The 15,835-nt window shown below is 53.8% G+C and overlaps 1 protein-coding gene across 2 annotated transcripts in view; it reads right to left on the reverse strand.

Annotated features, from left to right (window-relative positions):
- Positions 1-10,789: 10,789 nt before the first annotated feature.
- The window catches only part of MGAT5B (alpha-1,6-mannosylglycoprotein 6-beta-N-acetylglucosaminyltransferase B), a 63,477-nt gene continuing 58,431 nt past the window's right edge, over positions 10,790-15,835 (reverse strand). For both annotated transcript variants that reach the window (XM_065647920.1, XM_065647919.1), the window contains exons 15-17: positions 12,942-13,016; positions 12,171-12,445; positions 10,790-10,988 (exon numbers count right to left, since the gene is read on the reverse strand). In XM_065647920.1, coding sequence (XP_065503992.1) covers positions 10,790-10,988; positions 12,171-12,445; positions 12,942-13,016 — 549 coding nt within the window. The remainder of the gene's footprint in view (positions 10,989-12,170; positions 12,446-12,941; positions 13,017-15,835) is intronic.

The raw sequence follows: 15,835 nt of genomic DNA on the forward strand, positions 1-15,835 counted from the left end.
CAGCCCTACAGCACCCCAGCTCGGGGCAACCCTCCAGCTCTGCCCTATTTGTCAGCCCCCACCTCTCTGCTGGGGGCTGGCAGGGTGCCTGAGCACCCCTGGGCAGAGCCAGGTCCCCCTTCAGCCAAATCTGTCAGCGTTTCAGCAGTCCCCATCCCTGATCCTACCACTAAACTCAGGTATCTGGATGTCTGCCCCATCCCCGTGTAGCTCCAGCTCGCCCATCACCCGTGGCATCAGGGCAGCCCTTCTTCACTGGCACAGACTCTCCACTGCTCCAGGATGAGCTGCAGGGCTGGATCATGCTTCCCACAAAGCATCGTGTCCTTCCAGATCCCACAGGACCGAGGCAAGGCACAGGTTTTGTAAAACTACTACGGGGAAAAAATACCTAAATATATTTTTCAGACCCATCTTCTACACAGACAGGCAGCTCTTTGAAAGCCAAAATGCCTTGTAAAATCTGGGTCAGTTTTGTGAGATTGTTTTGAAGGAGTGGAAAATCATTTTGACAACTTCAAGCTACTTGATTTTGGCTTTTTTTTTTTTTCTTCCCTGAATAAAGCACCCTGGAATGACTTTTTGTCTTTATAATCTACTGAAGTTAAATCAAAGTTAAGACCCAAATAAAATGCCCCAAATGACTGGCGACAAAGCCCTGAACTCTCCCCATGGAGCCGGCAGGAGCAGCCGGGTCTCTCACCCCGACCAGCGCTGCCACTGCTGATTAACTGAGTCAGTTAAATCACTCCTCCTCTCACCAACGCTCCTCATTTAAGCCAAATTCCTTTATATTTCCAGCCCAGCGGACGACACCCTGAGTGACAGAGACCAGGGAGTTGTGTTTCCATCCAGGAACCACTGATGCTGTGTTTGTGGGTCGGAAATGAGAAAATATCCCTGTTACAGAAGAGCGTCCCCAGAGTGGGGATGGAGCTGGTTATTCCCTGTCCTTAATGCAGGAGCTGCCCCGTGCCCTGTGGGACAGACCCGCTGCCCAGCCACAGGCAGGAGCTGCCTGCAAAGCCCCTGCATTCCCATCACATGTGGGTGGACCAAAACCCCTGTCCCACATCTGATGAGACCCATCTGGGGACACGAATCTGGGTGACAGCAGCGTCACAGCACGAGCGACAGGATTCACCTGCTTCTGTGGAAATCTCATCCTGATCAGAATTATCTGCTCTCCCTGCCCACCCCTCCTAGTTCAGGGATGACCGACCAACATTTATTGCTGTGATCCTTCCTAAATCCACAGTGCACGATGAGGCTTTGATGAGCAGAGAGGTGACGAGGGAGATAAGAAGCCCACCCCGTGTCAGTAGATCACCCCGAGACCCCTCGGGGGGCTACGACAGCCCCACTGCCAGGGCCAGCACCCTCCCCACACAGCTCGTCAGGTTCTGCAGCACCAGGACTGCAGACGGAGCAGGAGATAATTTCATTTCCCTTGCAAATGAGGCCCCGTTACTTCCCCAGCACCTCATCCGCAGAGCCGTCATCTCCACATCGCTCCCGCCGCCTCCTTCTCCCTCTTCAATTTGCTCACCCAGCCCCAACAAACGGCCCTTTCCATTCCACGGGGATCCCTGGCCATCTCTGCGTTCTCACTGCCTTGTCGCAGACGGTTCATCAGGCAGGCTCGCTTATTAATGAAGTTATGACAATTAACTATTAATAACAACAACAAAAACCTGCTTTTCTAGCAAACATGGCTCCCTGAAGCCTTGTCTGCTGCTAATTGCTGAGGGCCATTGCCAAAAGAATGTGCTGCTTATGGTGAGATGCTGCAACGGGCTGGTGCCCGAGTGGGAAAGGGGCTTTGCGAATGCCAAAAAAAGGCTGAGGTCCGAGATGGGGGTGCGATCAGCTGGAGAACCCCGACAGGTCCCGTCTCAGTAGGATGCTCCCCCCGTGCCCCTCGTCCTGCAGCCCCTCCACTCGCTCCTGGCAGGGAGGCTTTTATCCCCCCGTTTCCGCATCCCTTGCCCCCCTCCAGCAAGGCTTTCCCAACCCCACTGCTACCCCACAAGAGGTGGGGGTCCAACCTCAGCCGGCCCAAATTCACAAGCCTTGCCCAAACACCGGCTGTTTTGCTGTGTTTGAACAGCCCTAGGAGCGCTCTTGACCTCAACAGACCCACACCCCAGCAAAGGTGCTTTTGAACCACACTGCGCTATAGCGGAGTAACTAAAAGCGAGCCTGAAATCTTCCCAGGGAACTCAGAGCACAATTAAGGCTACAGAAAGCTCCAGAAAATAGACTTGGAGCTCCTGAGTTCCCTTCCAGGCAGAGGACGGGACCTGCCTCAGTTTCCCCGCTCTGGTTAATGCCCGGTCTCCCACAGCGCTGATTCACATCACAGCAGTCACTGAGCTCCCAGAGAGAGCTGCACCCCGTGGCCGGGATCCTGCATCATCTCGGCTGGAAATCCTGCAGGGACCAGAGAAAGAGCCATTTGCTGGGGTCCCACTGGCCCCCCAGACCTCTCCTCACCCCAACGCAGCCCAGCACATTGGCGCCCCCCAGCCAGGCTCCCCACACCCCCACTCTGGCTGCTAAGGCACCCAGTCATTCCTGGGGAGCCCCAAGGCACTGGGGATGGGCTCATTGCCCCCCCAGCCCTCCTCCCTGCAAAGCAAATTGATCCCGGCCCCGCTAGGAAAGCCAAGACAGCCAGCAGGACCCAGGGCCACATTCATTAATTTCTCTTGAATAATTAAACCCTGGGAAGTTAATACTTTCTGCTTAAAAACTCAAATTGCAGTGTTTGTAATTACTGTTTTATTGAAGCATTAAAAATTAAAGGGCATCCTGAGGTTGTGGTTAGCACAAGAGCTGCGTTCAGCCCTGGGTAAGAGGCAGCCGCGCTCTTGGACACCAGCCCAGCAGTGGGGGGCACAGCCTCTCCACCCCCCCACCACAAAGGGCAGGTTTTGGGGATCAGCAGTTACAAGAGCAACAAACCCCCCAAACCTGGAGGTCCTCACCACAAGCCCTGCCTAGCTCAACCTGGCTGCTGACGCTCAGGCTGCCTATCTCAGGATGGGGGGTACCCCTGACAGCCCCCAAACCATCACCTATGTCACTGCCAACACCACCGCAAAGACTACACATGGGGACACCAACTCACCAAGGCAGCTATGGGGGTCCCAACCATCCTGCAGCCAGGCTCCAAAACCAACACAGAGCTTCCACTCGCTTCTAACAGCCCTTTATAGGCTCCAGGTGCCCCCACCCTTCCCACACAGCAGGGTGGGCTCACTGGGGCCAGGCTGGCTCCAGGCTGCTGGGTCTGGGCCCCTGGGAATGGGCAATGAGGGCAGGAAGGTGCTTTTAGGACCACAGCTGTGAGACATCCTCAACTTCACCCCCAGGTCTGGTGAGCTCCTACCCCTGAAAGGAGGTTGTAGCGTGGAAGGGATTGGTCTCTTCTCCCAAGTAACAAGTGATAGGATGAGAGGAAACAGCCTCAAGTTGTGCCAGAGGAGGTTTAGATTGGATCTTCGGAAAAATTTCTTCCTGGAAAGGGTTGTCAGGCATTGGAACGGGCTGGCCTCTGCAGAATTTCTCCCTTGAGATGTGGCTTGTGCTGCATTTCCACCCCCAGCCACTTTCATGTTTATGTTTCTGTGCAATTTGCAGCCCTGCATATTGGCAGGTTGTGCAGCCGAGAGCCCAGACATTTCCATCAGCTCTTTCCCCACCAGCCTGCTATACTCCAGTTTGGGTTGCTCGGTTCCCCAGTTTGGGGCTGCGTTGCTCCAGTTTGGCCCCTTGGTAACTCATTTTGGGGGATGCAGCGAGGGCTCAACCCTGCTCTGGAGCATCCGACCATCCCAGCCATCCCACACCACATGGACCAGCACCATCCCCATGACCTGGGGACCAGTACAGGTGGGATGGCCCCACAGACTCCCAAACTGGTTTCCACGGCAGCCAATTTTCAACTGTCTCATCGGTCTCTGCAGCAATAAGACTTCTCCCTCCCCATCCAGGCTGGTGTTGCGTTGCTCAGGGGTTCCTACAGCAGCTCCCCCCGCCTCAGAGCATTCCCCCCAGGTTCCCCAGCAGCTCCCCCAGCTCTGCCCTGCAAGCAAACCAGTACAACCAGTGCAGCTCACCATGCTTCCACAGGCAGCATCTGCCCGGGTACCTGACCAGCCAGCTGGGGCACAAGCTTGCTGCAAACTCAGCAAGAGTCAACATCCATTTTCCTTCCTTCTGCGCCCCCTCACCCACACCCCTGATGGTTTCCCACTGCTGTCTGTTGTAGCTGGGGCTGCCGGAAAGGTACTTGGCATTATCTCAAAGCCAAACAAGCAGGTTGTAAACCATGCCTCTGGTAGGAGAAGGGGACAAGCTTTGTAAAAATGACACGTGGCAGATATAGATTAATTTTATTTTACAGTCATCTTGAGCATTTTGAGCTAGTCACTGATACGGGACTAAAAATACCACCGGGGTCCTTGAGTTTTTATTTTCCCTGTTCAACAACCCTTAACACAAACACACACAGCCAAAATAGCACCTACAAAACCAGACTGAGCCCCTCGCGGGCGATGGCAGGAGCAGGACGGGGAGGACGTGAAGGCACCAGCTGTGCGCGGGGCGGCCGGAGGAGGATGCGAACAGCATCGCCCATCCCCTGCTGCAAAGCACAATTTCATTGATGATCATTCCCGAGATGTGGACAGGTTCTCTGTGGCTTTGGGTAAAGCTAAATGTGAGCCAGATGTAAGAAGCAGCATAAATCCTATGTTTTCTGTGCTGTTAAATAACTGATAGTAATGATTCTGGGGACTGCTGCAGCGAGTTTGTCCTCTCTGGAACATTTAATAGGATTTTGCCCAACTGCTTTGATGTGTGCTGGACACTGGCACCCAGCATTTCCTTTGGGGACACACTGGGAGTTGGCATTGGGGTTTGGGGAGCAGTGTGGGGTAGCAAGGGGGGTTTGGAGCCAGATCTGGGCTCAGTCCTGAGCTGCTGCCGGGACCCTGAGTGGTTCAGAGCCCACCGGCACCTGTGGGACAGCAAACGCGATCCAGAGCGATGCGGGAGGAAAGGACGGCTCCGTGTTACCGCTGAGATGAACCCGTCGCAGGAGGACACTGCCTAATTAATGTGCTCAGAAAAGGACGAACAAGCAGATGTTTTCGGTCGGGCTCTTCTTAGCATAAAACAGCGGTGGAGAAGGACAAAAAGCCGATGAAATATCCCTGTGATTTAGTCTTCTGGTAGGAAACTGCTGGAACAGGAGCACGAGCAGTCAAATTTGCAGTTTTCAAGCAGTGATGATGCAACCCAGTGCATCACACCCTGGCAGCGATGGGGGGTCACTGGGTCACACAGTGCCACCCCCCCACCTGTCACCCGTCCTGGGGGGCAGCACGGACCCGGTGCAAACCCCCTGCGCAGCCTGTGCTGGGCAGCCGTGGCGGCAGCTCCGGTGTCAGGGACACAGAACTCCACGTCCTCGGCTTTTATAATAAAATTAAGGCAGATAGTGCAGTTGTTGCTTGGGGGGCGAAAGATGATTAACCACTATAATCCCAATTACAGCTTCTAATTGGGATTACTTTGTTGAACTAATTAAGTGTGGAAATCTGTTGCCTCCCAGATTTCTTTTACGGACTTCTTGCTCCCAAGCCCAGTCCCTGCCTTGCCACATCTGACCACAGCTGGAGAGGCAGAGGGCTGGTCACGATTGTGTGACAACACAGAGACTGCGGTGGCAGTGCCACTGCTGGTGACAGCCAGCAAGGCTCGGCTTTAGCAGCCCAGTTGGGGTGTTCAGGCTGGAGAAGAGAAAGCTTGGGGGAGACCTTATTGCGGCCTTTCCGTACTTAAAAGGGGCCGGTAAGAAAGATAGGGACAAGCTTTTAGGCAGGGTCTGTTGCCATAGGACAAGGTGCGATTATCAGGCTGGATGTGAGGAAGAAATTGTTGGCCCTGAGGGTGGTGAGAGCCTGTCCCAGGTTGGCCAGAGAGGTGGTGGATGAACCACCCCTGGAGACATCCCAGGCCAGGCTGGACGGGGCTCTGAGCAACCTGAGCTGGTGCAGATGTCCCTGCTCATGGCAGGGGGGGCACTGGGGGAGCTTTGAACGTCCCTTCATCCCCAACTATTCTGTGATTCACAGCACCCCAGTGCTGCTCTGCCGGGTCCCCCCACTCCCCGGAGCCCCGTGTACGGATCATGCTCCTGCTCCAGCTCAGCGAGACACCTGGCAGAGCTGCTGGCACTTCCTATTATTTTCCTCAACACTCTTCTGAAAATTAATTAATTTAATTAATTGAATAACTACACAATCCTCCACGCTCGATGGCACTGAGCCAGCTGTGCGTCGCACCGAGCTGCAAGAATGTCACCCGTTCCTGGGCTGACTTGCTAAGAAGGAGTGAGGGGTCCAGGTCTCAGTCACGAGAAATTGGGGTAATTTGGGCAGGAAGTGGGGCTGGCAAGTGAGGGGTTGCAAAGCAACATTCAGCAAAAAGTTGCATATGTACCCTTGAAACAGCTGCATTTCCACACAGGTCACGAAGCCTTGCCTTATTTTTCAGAGATGCTGTCAGACACTTTGAATCCTGAGATGAAAGGAACTAAATTAGGGCAGATCGTTATTTCCTGTTTTCTGGTTTATATTTATAGGAAAGCTGATACGTCTGGTAGCTCACTTTAAAACCAAAAGCAAATCTCTGTCCTGTTTCCAACTGGTCTTTACTGGCTCAGCTCTGATGCTGCCCAGCCTGGAGAAGCTGCATCCTCAGCAGTTTTGTTCTGCTTTGTGGATCGGGTGTTGGTATTTTCTCTGCCTGGGGAATAATATTGAATGGGTCCTATCTCCCTGAGAACATATCGATTCAGGGTTTTAATGGCTTTCCGCTAACGAGCCACAATGAGTGTCACTGGGCATCACTGCTGGAGCTGATAAGAAAGGGAACAGTTGGCCCTACAGCTTTGAAAAGGAGTTTCACCCCCCTCTCCAAGACCCTTCTACAAGAAAAAAAAAAAAAAAGAAAAGAAAAAAAAGATAAAGAAAGAAAAAAGGCCAAAGGTTTCACTGTCTGAGGATGGATTTTCAATTTGTTCACTTTCTTTATGGCTCTGGCTTTGTCAAAGGGAGGGAGAAATGAGGGAAGGGGACAGGAGATTGAATGCATTGGTTTATTTTGGGAAGTCTTTCTAAAGAGAAAAAATAATAATAGGAAAAAAGAAAAAAAAAAAAAAGAAAAAAAAAAGCGTGACACCAGGGAGACAGGACTCAATTAAAGCAAGAACTTGAAATACATGAGCCAGTAGTCCTGACTGTGGGGCCATTAGCCATCCCTGTCAGGCAGCACAATTTGGTTCCCAGCAGCTGTGAGGCAGGTAGATCCATCACCTGGGGAAATCAGCCCCGGTGCTTACATCTTCAGCAGCTCCTTCATCTAGCGATAAACCCGTTAGGGGAAATAAATGGGTTTCTCTTGCCTGGCCTGTCCGCATCGGGGATGCTATTTGCCATTTTACTCAGCTGCTGATAAGCAGGGGATCGGAGGGAAAAAGCCGCTTAACGATTTCCTAATAAAGCCCCAGATAAGAGCAGAGCAGCCCGATTACCTCTCTCTATATGTGATTTACAGCCCTGATTGCTGCTCCAGGAGCCAACCCTGGCTGAGTCTCTGCAGGGGAAGATGCTGGTGCAGGAGAGGTACCCGCTGGCAGCGGGATGCTGCGAGGGGACACGGGCAGGGACCACCTGCTCGCCCCCCAGACCCCCCCGCTGCCCCAGCAAGGAAAGGGTTTGATGCCATCAACATTAAAACTGGAAGAAAAAAAACCAAAACAAAAAAACACACTCCAGAAAGAAAGTTCTGAGTGGAATTCCTAAGAAGAGCGAGGCTCAGGAACAAAAATCACCGCTGGCTCCATTTCTAGGCACGGAAAATGGATTTCCAGAACAATATCATTCTTTCGACACGCCTGTCCTGGTTTCACAGCTGCCAGAAGAGGAAAACAGGTTAAAAAAATCCCAAACCAACCTTCCAGGAGGCTCTGCCTGCTGCAACACCACTGGAGATGCCATCAGAAGGTCCATGTCCACCAAGCAGACCCCAGGGGCTCCCCATGCACGTGCTCTGGTTGTTAAAGAAACTGTCCCATCCACCAGCACCAGACGGTGTAGCTGACAGCTCCTCATTTGACTTTTAATTGTTTGATTTTATTTGTAGTTTTGACACTGTTTCCCCCCTCTCTTCCCCCTCCCAACTGGGGATTTATTCTTTGTAATTAGCTGTGGTAATTAGAATCTCTTTCATATGGCAGTGACTCAGCTTCCCTTTAAATCTCTTCCATGGTCCTACTTAATAACATGTGAATTTAATGTCTGTATCATCCTCAGATCTCCCTTCCAGATGGAAACACGTGCTGGTTGGGGAGACCGGGGCAAGCGCTGCTGGGGAAAGGGCTCGGGATGCAGCAGGATGCTCCAGTGATCGCTCGGGCTCAGCCAGGGCCAGAAACAGGTGGAGAAAAAACACATTTCCAGATGTCAAAGTCCCTTCTCTTTCAAGGCAGCTCCTCCGGGAGCTGCTGCTGGCCCAGTGGCTCTGTCCCCTGCTGTCACCTCGGTGTCGGGGTGCAGGAGCTGATACACCCCGAGCCACACACAGCCCTGGCGCACGCACCCCCACATCGCAAACAATTCGGTGCCAACTCTGCACCCAAAGCCGCTGTTAATACCCAGTGCTGGTGCTACCAAACCAGCCAAGACCCCACCTTGTCCCTACGTGGGATTTTATAGACCAAACCATCCCCTGTTCCTTGTGGGATGGGGCAGAGACACACCAGGTAACACCAGAGCATCGCTCAGCCCCCAAATTTACAGCCTGGCTCAAGATTCAACAAGGTTCCAGCCAGATCATTATTTCCCATGACAGCGACAAAGGTGAGCCAGACACTTTTTATTTCAGCTTGGAGAAAAATGGTCCTGCCAGGGGCTAATTGGGACTCGCTGAGGCAGGAGGTGGGCGCTGGGTGCTGAAAGGTGAAAGCAATTTTAAAAGCAGCTGAGCAGAACGGGTGGAAAAAACTGCCCGGGGAGCTGATGTGCAACAAACACTGCATCGAGAAGCATCCTGAGCCTCTTGGTCTTTAAAGCTTGCTTAGATTTCCTATAAAACCAGGTTTTATTTGGTCCTTACAACCGCAGGAAGGGAATTGCTGGTGGTTCCTGCTTGCAAATCCTATGTCTCTTCCAGGGCTGGCAGCAGCCAGGCGAGCATTGCAGGAGCCTTTGCCAGGCGATGCTTTGAGACCAAGATGAAAGGTGCCATGGCAAGGCCCACGGTATTGCTGTTTGGCTCTGCAAATAGAGGCTTGTGTTGCTTTTATTTATATGCATGCTGGCTGCAAGACACAAAAATTACTTAATCAATCCTTCCCCTTGCCTGGCGTCACAGGCAGGATGGAGGCTGCCCATGCGATTTTGCACTGAAGATGACAAATTGCTCCGGGATAGCGGCAGCGGCTCCAGCTCCCGTCTCACCCAGTGCAGGATGCAGCCGGTCTCACCACGGTGGGCTCAGCCAAAGCGATGCTCAGAGGACACCAGTACCAGGTGGCATCCCCCTTCCCCGGGCTAGAGCAGCTCCCTCAGCTGCTCCCATCACACTTGTGCTCCAGCCCCTTCAGCAGCTCCATTGCCCTTCTCCGAACTCACTCCAGCACCTCAAGGGCTTTCTTGTCGTGAGGGGCCCAAAACTGACCTCAGGATTTGAGGTCTGGCCTCACCAGTGGCTGGTACAGGGGACGGTCACTACCCTGTGCCTGCTGGCCACACCAGTGCTGGTTCGAGACGGTCGCCTGGAGCTCACCTCTTCCCACGGCTGCAACCCCTGGGGCACACAGAGACGCGACGGGGCTCAGTTGTCCTCTCTCCCCTATCCTAAGTCCGTGCCCGCTGGCAATTCCTTTTGGCTGCTGCAGCACATCCTCCTCCTCATCCAAGCCCTGAGCAGCACGACTGCCCCCTCCCATGCCCCCACGGCCACCTCCCGTGCCTCAGTCCCTGCAGGGACTCACTTCGACACCTTTGCCCTGCCAGCAGCACTGCCCAGGGACCAGCATCCTTCCCGGGAGCCCCCCAGCCCCATCCCACCCCTCAATTCCCAGGGACAGCCTGGGGAACGGTCCAGCCCCTGCCAGCTCTTCCCGGGGCCACCGTGGGTACAGATCCCGCCATGCCCATTCAACCCAGCTGCTCTGCTTGGGCTTTGTCCTCCCCCAGATCCACAGCCCAGGCAGGCACCGGCAGCCCCCCCTGCGCCCCCCAACACAGCTCTGCCCAGTAACTCCCACAGAAGGGCTGGGTGTTGCTTCCCCTTTAATTTACCACTTGTCAGGGGGGAAGGGTTAGAAAAAATAAAATAAATAAATAAAACAACCTAGGATGCTTGAAGAGGATGAAAACCCTGAAACTGCAGTCTGCTGGTGGCTTGTCCCCTTGCCAGAGGAGGGGGAGGGTGTCCCCAGCGCCCCTCTCCCCACCACCCCGTCCCAGCGTCACCAGGTCCAGGTGGGTTCGGATGCGGTCGGATGATGCTCCTTGAGAAGAAAATGAAACCAAAGGTGAGGGCATGGTCATTCACAGTTGACTGGCGGATGAAACAACCCCCAGAGTCTGACACTCCCGGCTCACCCGCCAGGAGGGACCTGTCCCACCTCCCTTCTATTGCAGAAGCTTTGAGAAAAAGCCACTCGTTGCACGTTGCGTGTCGCAAACACGGGAGGGGACACGCCGAGTCACAAGCAGTCCCTGCACAGAGCCACTTGTCCTTTGCGGTAGTCGCGGCAGGGACAGAGCCGCCGGTACTTGGGGTTGTAGCCGGCGCAGCTGAAGAGCAGCGGCTCCTTCTGGAGGTAGCACTCGTGGACGTTCTCGGCCACTGCTGGGTAAAGATGGTTCATCTCGTACTCGGTGCTGTCGCAGGTGATGCTGAGCCTGGGAACAAAGACAAAGGTGGGTCCCTGACTGCCTGGGAGGTCACTGAAGGGTTTTTAGTGCTGTTCTGTCCTTCCTGGGGAGGTTCCTTCACTAAGTGTTGGGCCAGATCTTTGCTGGCTGCACCAGGAACCATAAGCACGATGTTTGGCAGCCATTGTTTGAACATGAAAGCTTTTCACCAGCCCAACACACCATGCAGGATGGGGTGACCCTTGCAACTGAAACCCACAGCCCAGAGACCACCCCAACCCTTGCAGGGGCCATGGATGGCTCAGGAAATCATGCACCAAAATGCACCCATATCTTTTTTATTCTGACCAACAGGTCTGTGCCCCCTCCACGCTCACCTCCCACAGCAGCTAAAGGCCCCTGAGTCCAATAGATGCCCATGTGTCCCCTGTTAGCTGCGATTAGCCAGTAAAAACAGGGTGGGCATCAGCAAATGCCCTGAGGAGCAGCAGAAATGCCCAGTGTGGATCTCAGCATCCCTCTCCTCCCACCTTGCCCAGGTCTGCGCTGGCATCATCTCCTACAACCCCCCTCAGCCGGTGGGTCCCTGAGCCAGCTTAGTTTAAGGTCTGAAGGGGAGAGGGTGAAATCCAAGCCCCAGCTCTAATTTATCGTATAAAAATGTCAGCGGGACTCCCAGCGCCTGCCTGACCAGCATGCCAGCCATGGTATCGCCTGCATTTTAATTGCAGCACGGAGCCTGGTGGCAGATTTATACTCTATTAAAACTTCACTGCTGTGTGTTCAAAATGCAGTTTTGTAGAGAAAGACATGAAAAAGGAAAGGGAGAGAGCATGGAAGAGGTGGACAGGAACGGGGTGGGAGAGAGGCAGAAACATGCCTGGAAAGGCTGTCGTTGCCTTCTGAAGTGTGAAGCTGGTCAAGGCCATAGAATCACCACAGAATCATAGAATGTCCTGAGTTGGAAGGGACCCACAAGGATCATTGAGTCCAACTCCTGTCCCTGCATGGGACAACCCCAAAATTCACACCAACACATCCAAGCAATGGGCTGCTCCACAGGCATCACCCTGCCTGCATCGCCTTGGGCACGAAGGCATCTCCACGGGATTTCAGAAGGCAGGACATGAGGGAAATGAGTGCTGGGGATGGGGGGAGCAAAGGGAACATCGCCTGGCTGATGACCTCCCTGAGAAAGTCACAACTCACTGGAGAAACACCTCCTTCTTGTTGAGGAACCTGAAGAAGGTGGGCTCGCAGACCAGCCCGTGCCGCTGGCACGTCTCGGTGCAGGAGTGCCGGGGCTCCGACACCCACACCTGCAGCGAGGCCACCGGGGGCCAGGCGTGGGGGTCCCGGCTGGCGCTGGGGGACCACACCAGGTGAGTGGCATTGGGGGACAGGGCCAGTGGACTCAGAGAGCTTTGCATAGCAGGACTCTTGGCCTTGGGAGGCAGAGGAGGAGACGGCGTGGTGCAGAAATCCTAGTGCAAGAGAAGACAACAGGTCAGTGCCCGGAGAGACAGAGCGAGACGTTCGGGATGGGAGGCTGCTGGTGGGACAGGAGGGCACTTGGGCTACTGAGTTTGCTCCTCAGGTTGAGGTCACCTGAATGCATGGATGGCATCTCCTGCTGTGGGAGATGAAGGCACCGGCCACCTCCTCTTCTCCCAGTGCTTATTCAGAAATGCCCTGACCCGGCCCCAGCATCCCCAGCCACCCTCCACCAACTCCCCAGCATCTTTTCTTCATGACACACCTCCCTCAGCCCCCATCTTCTGGTGCTCTCTGCAATTAGGGGTCCCTCACTGAGGACCTGCATTGCGTCAGCGGTTGCTTGCCCAGAGGAACAGGAACAAACCCATGGAAGAACAGGGATGGTCCCCCCAGGAGAACTGGGATAGTTGGCCAGGATAACAGGGATGCTGCCCCAAGGAGAACAGGGATGCTGCCCCAAGGAGAACAGGGATGCTGCCCAACCTGGTGTTGAATGTAGGCGTGGATCCGCTCCAGCATCCCCTCGCAGGTGTACTCGTAAGGCAGGTAAGGGTCCACCTGTGAAGGGGGGAGAGCAGAGCGCAGGCAGCGAGCGGGGACAGCCGTGTCCTCCCCCTGGGCCCAGTGGCCCGGGACAGCAGTGCCCTGGGCAATGGCTCTGCCCCTACTTCCCCCCATGCATCTCTGCAGAGAAGGATTATAAGCAAAAACATCCCAAAGATAATTCATGCGGAAAACACTGTTTCTTCTATTTTCTGAGCTCTGCACCTCCAAAATATCTATTTCCTTTTGAAGTACCTGTCAAACCCTAGCATAAAGGTTCAGTCTGCTGGGAAGATCCCTCTAAGCATCTCCCTGCCATAAATATCCCACCTGAGATCTCAGCAGGGCTGGAAATCACAGCTGCTCCATCTAATTACAGCTGTACACGCTAATCAGGGCTGACACGATGACAGGCACTGATCCTGCCTCTGAATTGCTGACGGGCACTCAGTTAACCAGGGCAGAGTCCTCCGCAAAGCAAAACCGCCCGTCAGAATCACACAAAACCCGTTCGGCACAGACAAACCACCCCTCGCTCAGCATCGCCAACACTCAGTCTCATCGTACCATTGCTCTCATGGCCACGATGCTGGGGGGTTTCCCAGGACCCCAATACAACAGGCACAGTACAGATGTAATTCTGTAAAACAGCGTCTTTCCCCCCAAAACACCGCTGGGATACGCGGTGAGATGCAGCACACCCACAGTGGGGTGGAGGCAGAAAATCTCCACGTATGTGCACCCGGAGGTGATGCTCTGGGCACAATCCCAAGGGCGCTCAGGCTCCCGGGAGCTCTGTCAGGTTCAAGAGCATCAGAAGCCCACACAGCCCCTGCTCCTCCGCCCCATCACCCCCATGTGCCTCCCTCTCCACTGGGGGCTCCCCAAAAGTCTCTCTCTTCCCTGCTCCCTGCTGCCAGTCTCATTAGGATTCAGCTCGTGCGCCCAGGACTGATAGAAAATGCCAATTTCAGGAAGATAATTGTTTAATTAAAATCTGATGGGCTTGGCCTCCTTTTGACAGCCACACGGCAAATGCCGTTCCCTGTGCCGGGAGCTCAGGCTCTCCCTGCAGACCTGGGAGAGACCGGGGGTTCCCCCGTGGGTACCACTGCATCCCACTGCCCGGCGCAGTGATGCACGGGATGCTGCAGGGCGGGGTCAGTGAAGATGGACCTTGCCATCCTTTCCCCCATGCACCGGTGTGGAACACAGGGCCAGAGCAAAGGCACTGCAAACAGGGATGCGAACACCCCGCCCCAGTGCTCTCCATCAGCCAAACGGGGAAACACTGGTGCCGCACGGGGATACCGCCACAAGAGCCCTGGTTTTATAGTCTCCAGCAGGAATCCCAGAGCTGAAGAGAGCAGTAAGTCTCCCTCGCTCAAAAGGAAAAAGAAAACAAAACAAAACGTCATCAGACAAAAAAGTAGAAAAACAATGCAATTCTCTGCCGGCATGTAACAGCAGGCTGGGAACGCTTTAACCAGCTATTTTCGCTGTGATGTTTAATACGCCAGTCTTTCAAGCATAGTCTGAAATGTATAATTTTCCATTATATTCCTGTATGTTTGACTTCGATATAATGAAGCCTTCTCCCTTCACTACACCAGAATATCGGGTCCATTAAATTGCTTGTGTGAGGACTATTTTTTGACAAAAACCTGAAGGCCAAGAAAATGGTGGTGCCTGAAAACCTCTCTCTTTCTCCTGCCCCTAAGCCCTGGCTAACAACAAAATCCATCCCTGGGAGAACCCTCCCAGCATCACCTTTCCTGAGGGACACAATTTGTCTCTTGGCCCCACGTGACTGTGCAAGGATTTGATCTCTGGGGCAGAGGGATTTGGTGCTTCCACGGTTTCAGTTTTTCCTTATAAACAGGTCAGGGATGCGAGCCATCAGGGAAACCCCTAAACTGCTCCAAGGGAGGGATGAATGGCAGAGGCAGAGCTTGGCAAAAACCTTCCCCAGTAGCTGCAGAGTGACCTGGAGCGGGTACCACCTCCGAAAGGATGCGGGAGGAGAGCACAAGGGCTTTTCTTGGGGGGAAAAAAAACCATACTGCAAACCCAAACCATGTCCAAGTCACGATTCAGATTTCTCCTCAGAAGGAAGAAGTTTCTTTCAAGCAAATCTGGGTTGGCGAAGGACCCTGGCTGCATCTCGGCTCCTTTATTTGCACAAACACGGCAGCATCCCGGCCAGCAGACCCATCGGCTCCCAGCACACCAGAGGAAGCTCTGCCAGCCCGGCCGGAGCTGCAAGGACAGCACATCCATCCTGAGCTGCAGCTCTGGGAATTTGTGATATAAATCAGGATGGTTGTACAGCCACAGCCGGCAGCGAGCTGGCCAGAGAGCTGCGGGCAGGCCGGGGCAGCCGCAAAGTAACACTAAAATATTGCTGCAGCATCAGCAAATCCCCCAGAGCCACGATGCTCTGAACCAGGGTGAGCTTGTTGGTCAACTCGACCGTATCAGAATTACTACCAGGTCCATGAAAACAGCTCCCAAACCCTTGAGGGGTTCCCAGCACCCCAGTTCCCCATCCCCAGCACCCCGGTTTCCAGCACCCGGCACATTTGCCACTGGGAAAAGCTGACAGCAGAGGCATCTCACAGCTCCCCACAATATCCCAGCCCGGAAAAAAACATTTTACTGAGTTTTGCCTGGAAGATGCAAAAGTAAAGCTATGGGATAAGCGATTTTTCACTTATCAGCAAATATACAACTTATCAACAAAAAAAATCAAATCAAATTTTCACTTATCAACAAGTTTACAACAACAACAACAACAAAAAAGAAAAATAAAATCTGTTTCAGGTCTGTTTTCA

This window comes from Caloenas nicobarica, chromosome 18 (genome assembly GCF_036013445.1).
Source record: "Caloenas nicobarica isolate bCalNic1 chromosome 18, bCalNic1.hap1, whole genome shotgun sequence".
Classification (NCBI taxonomy): Eukaryota; Metazoa; Chordata; class Aves; order Columbiformes; family Columbidae; genus Caloenas; species Caloenas nicobarica.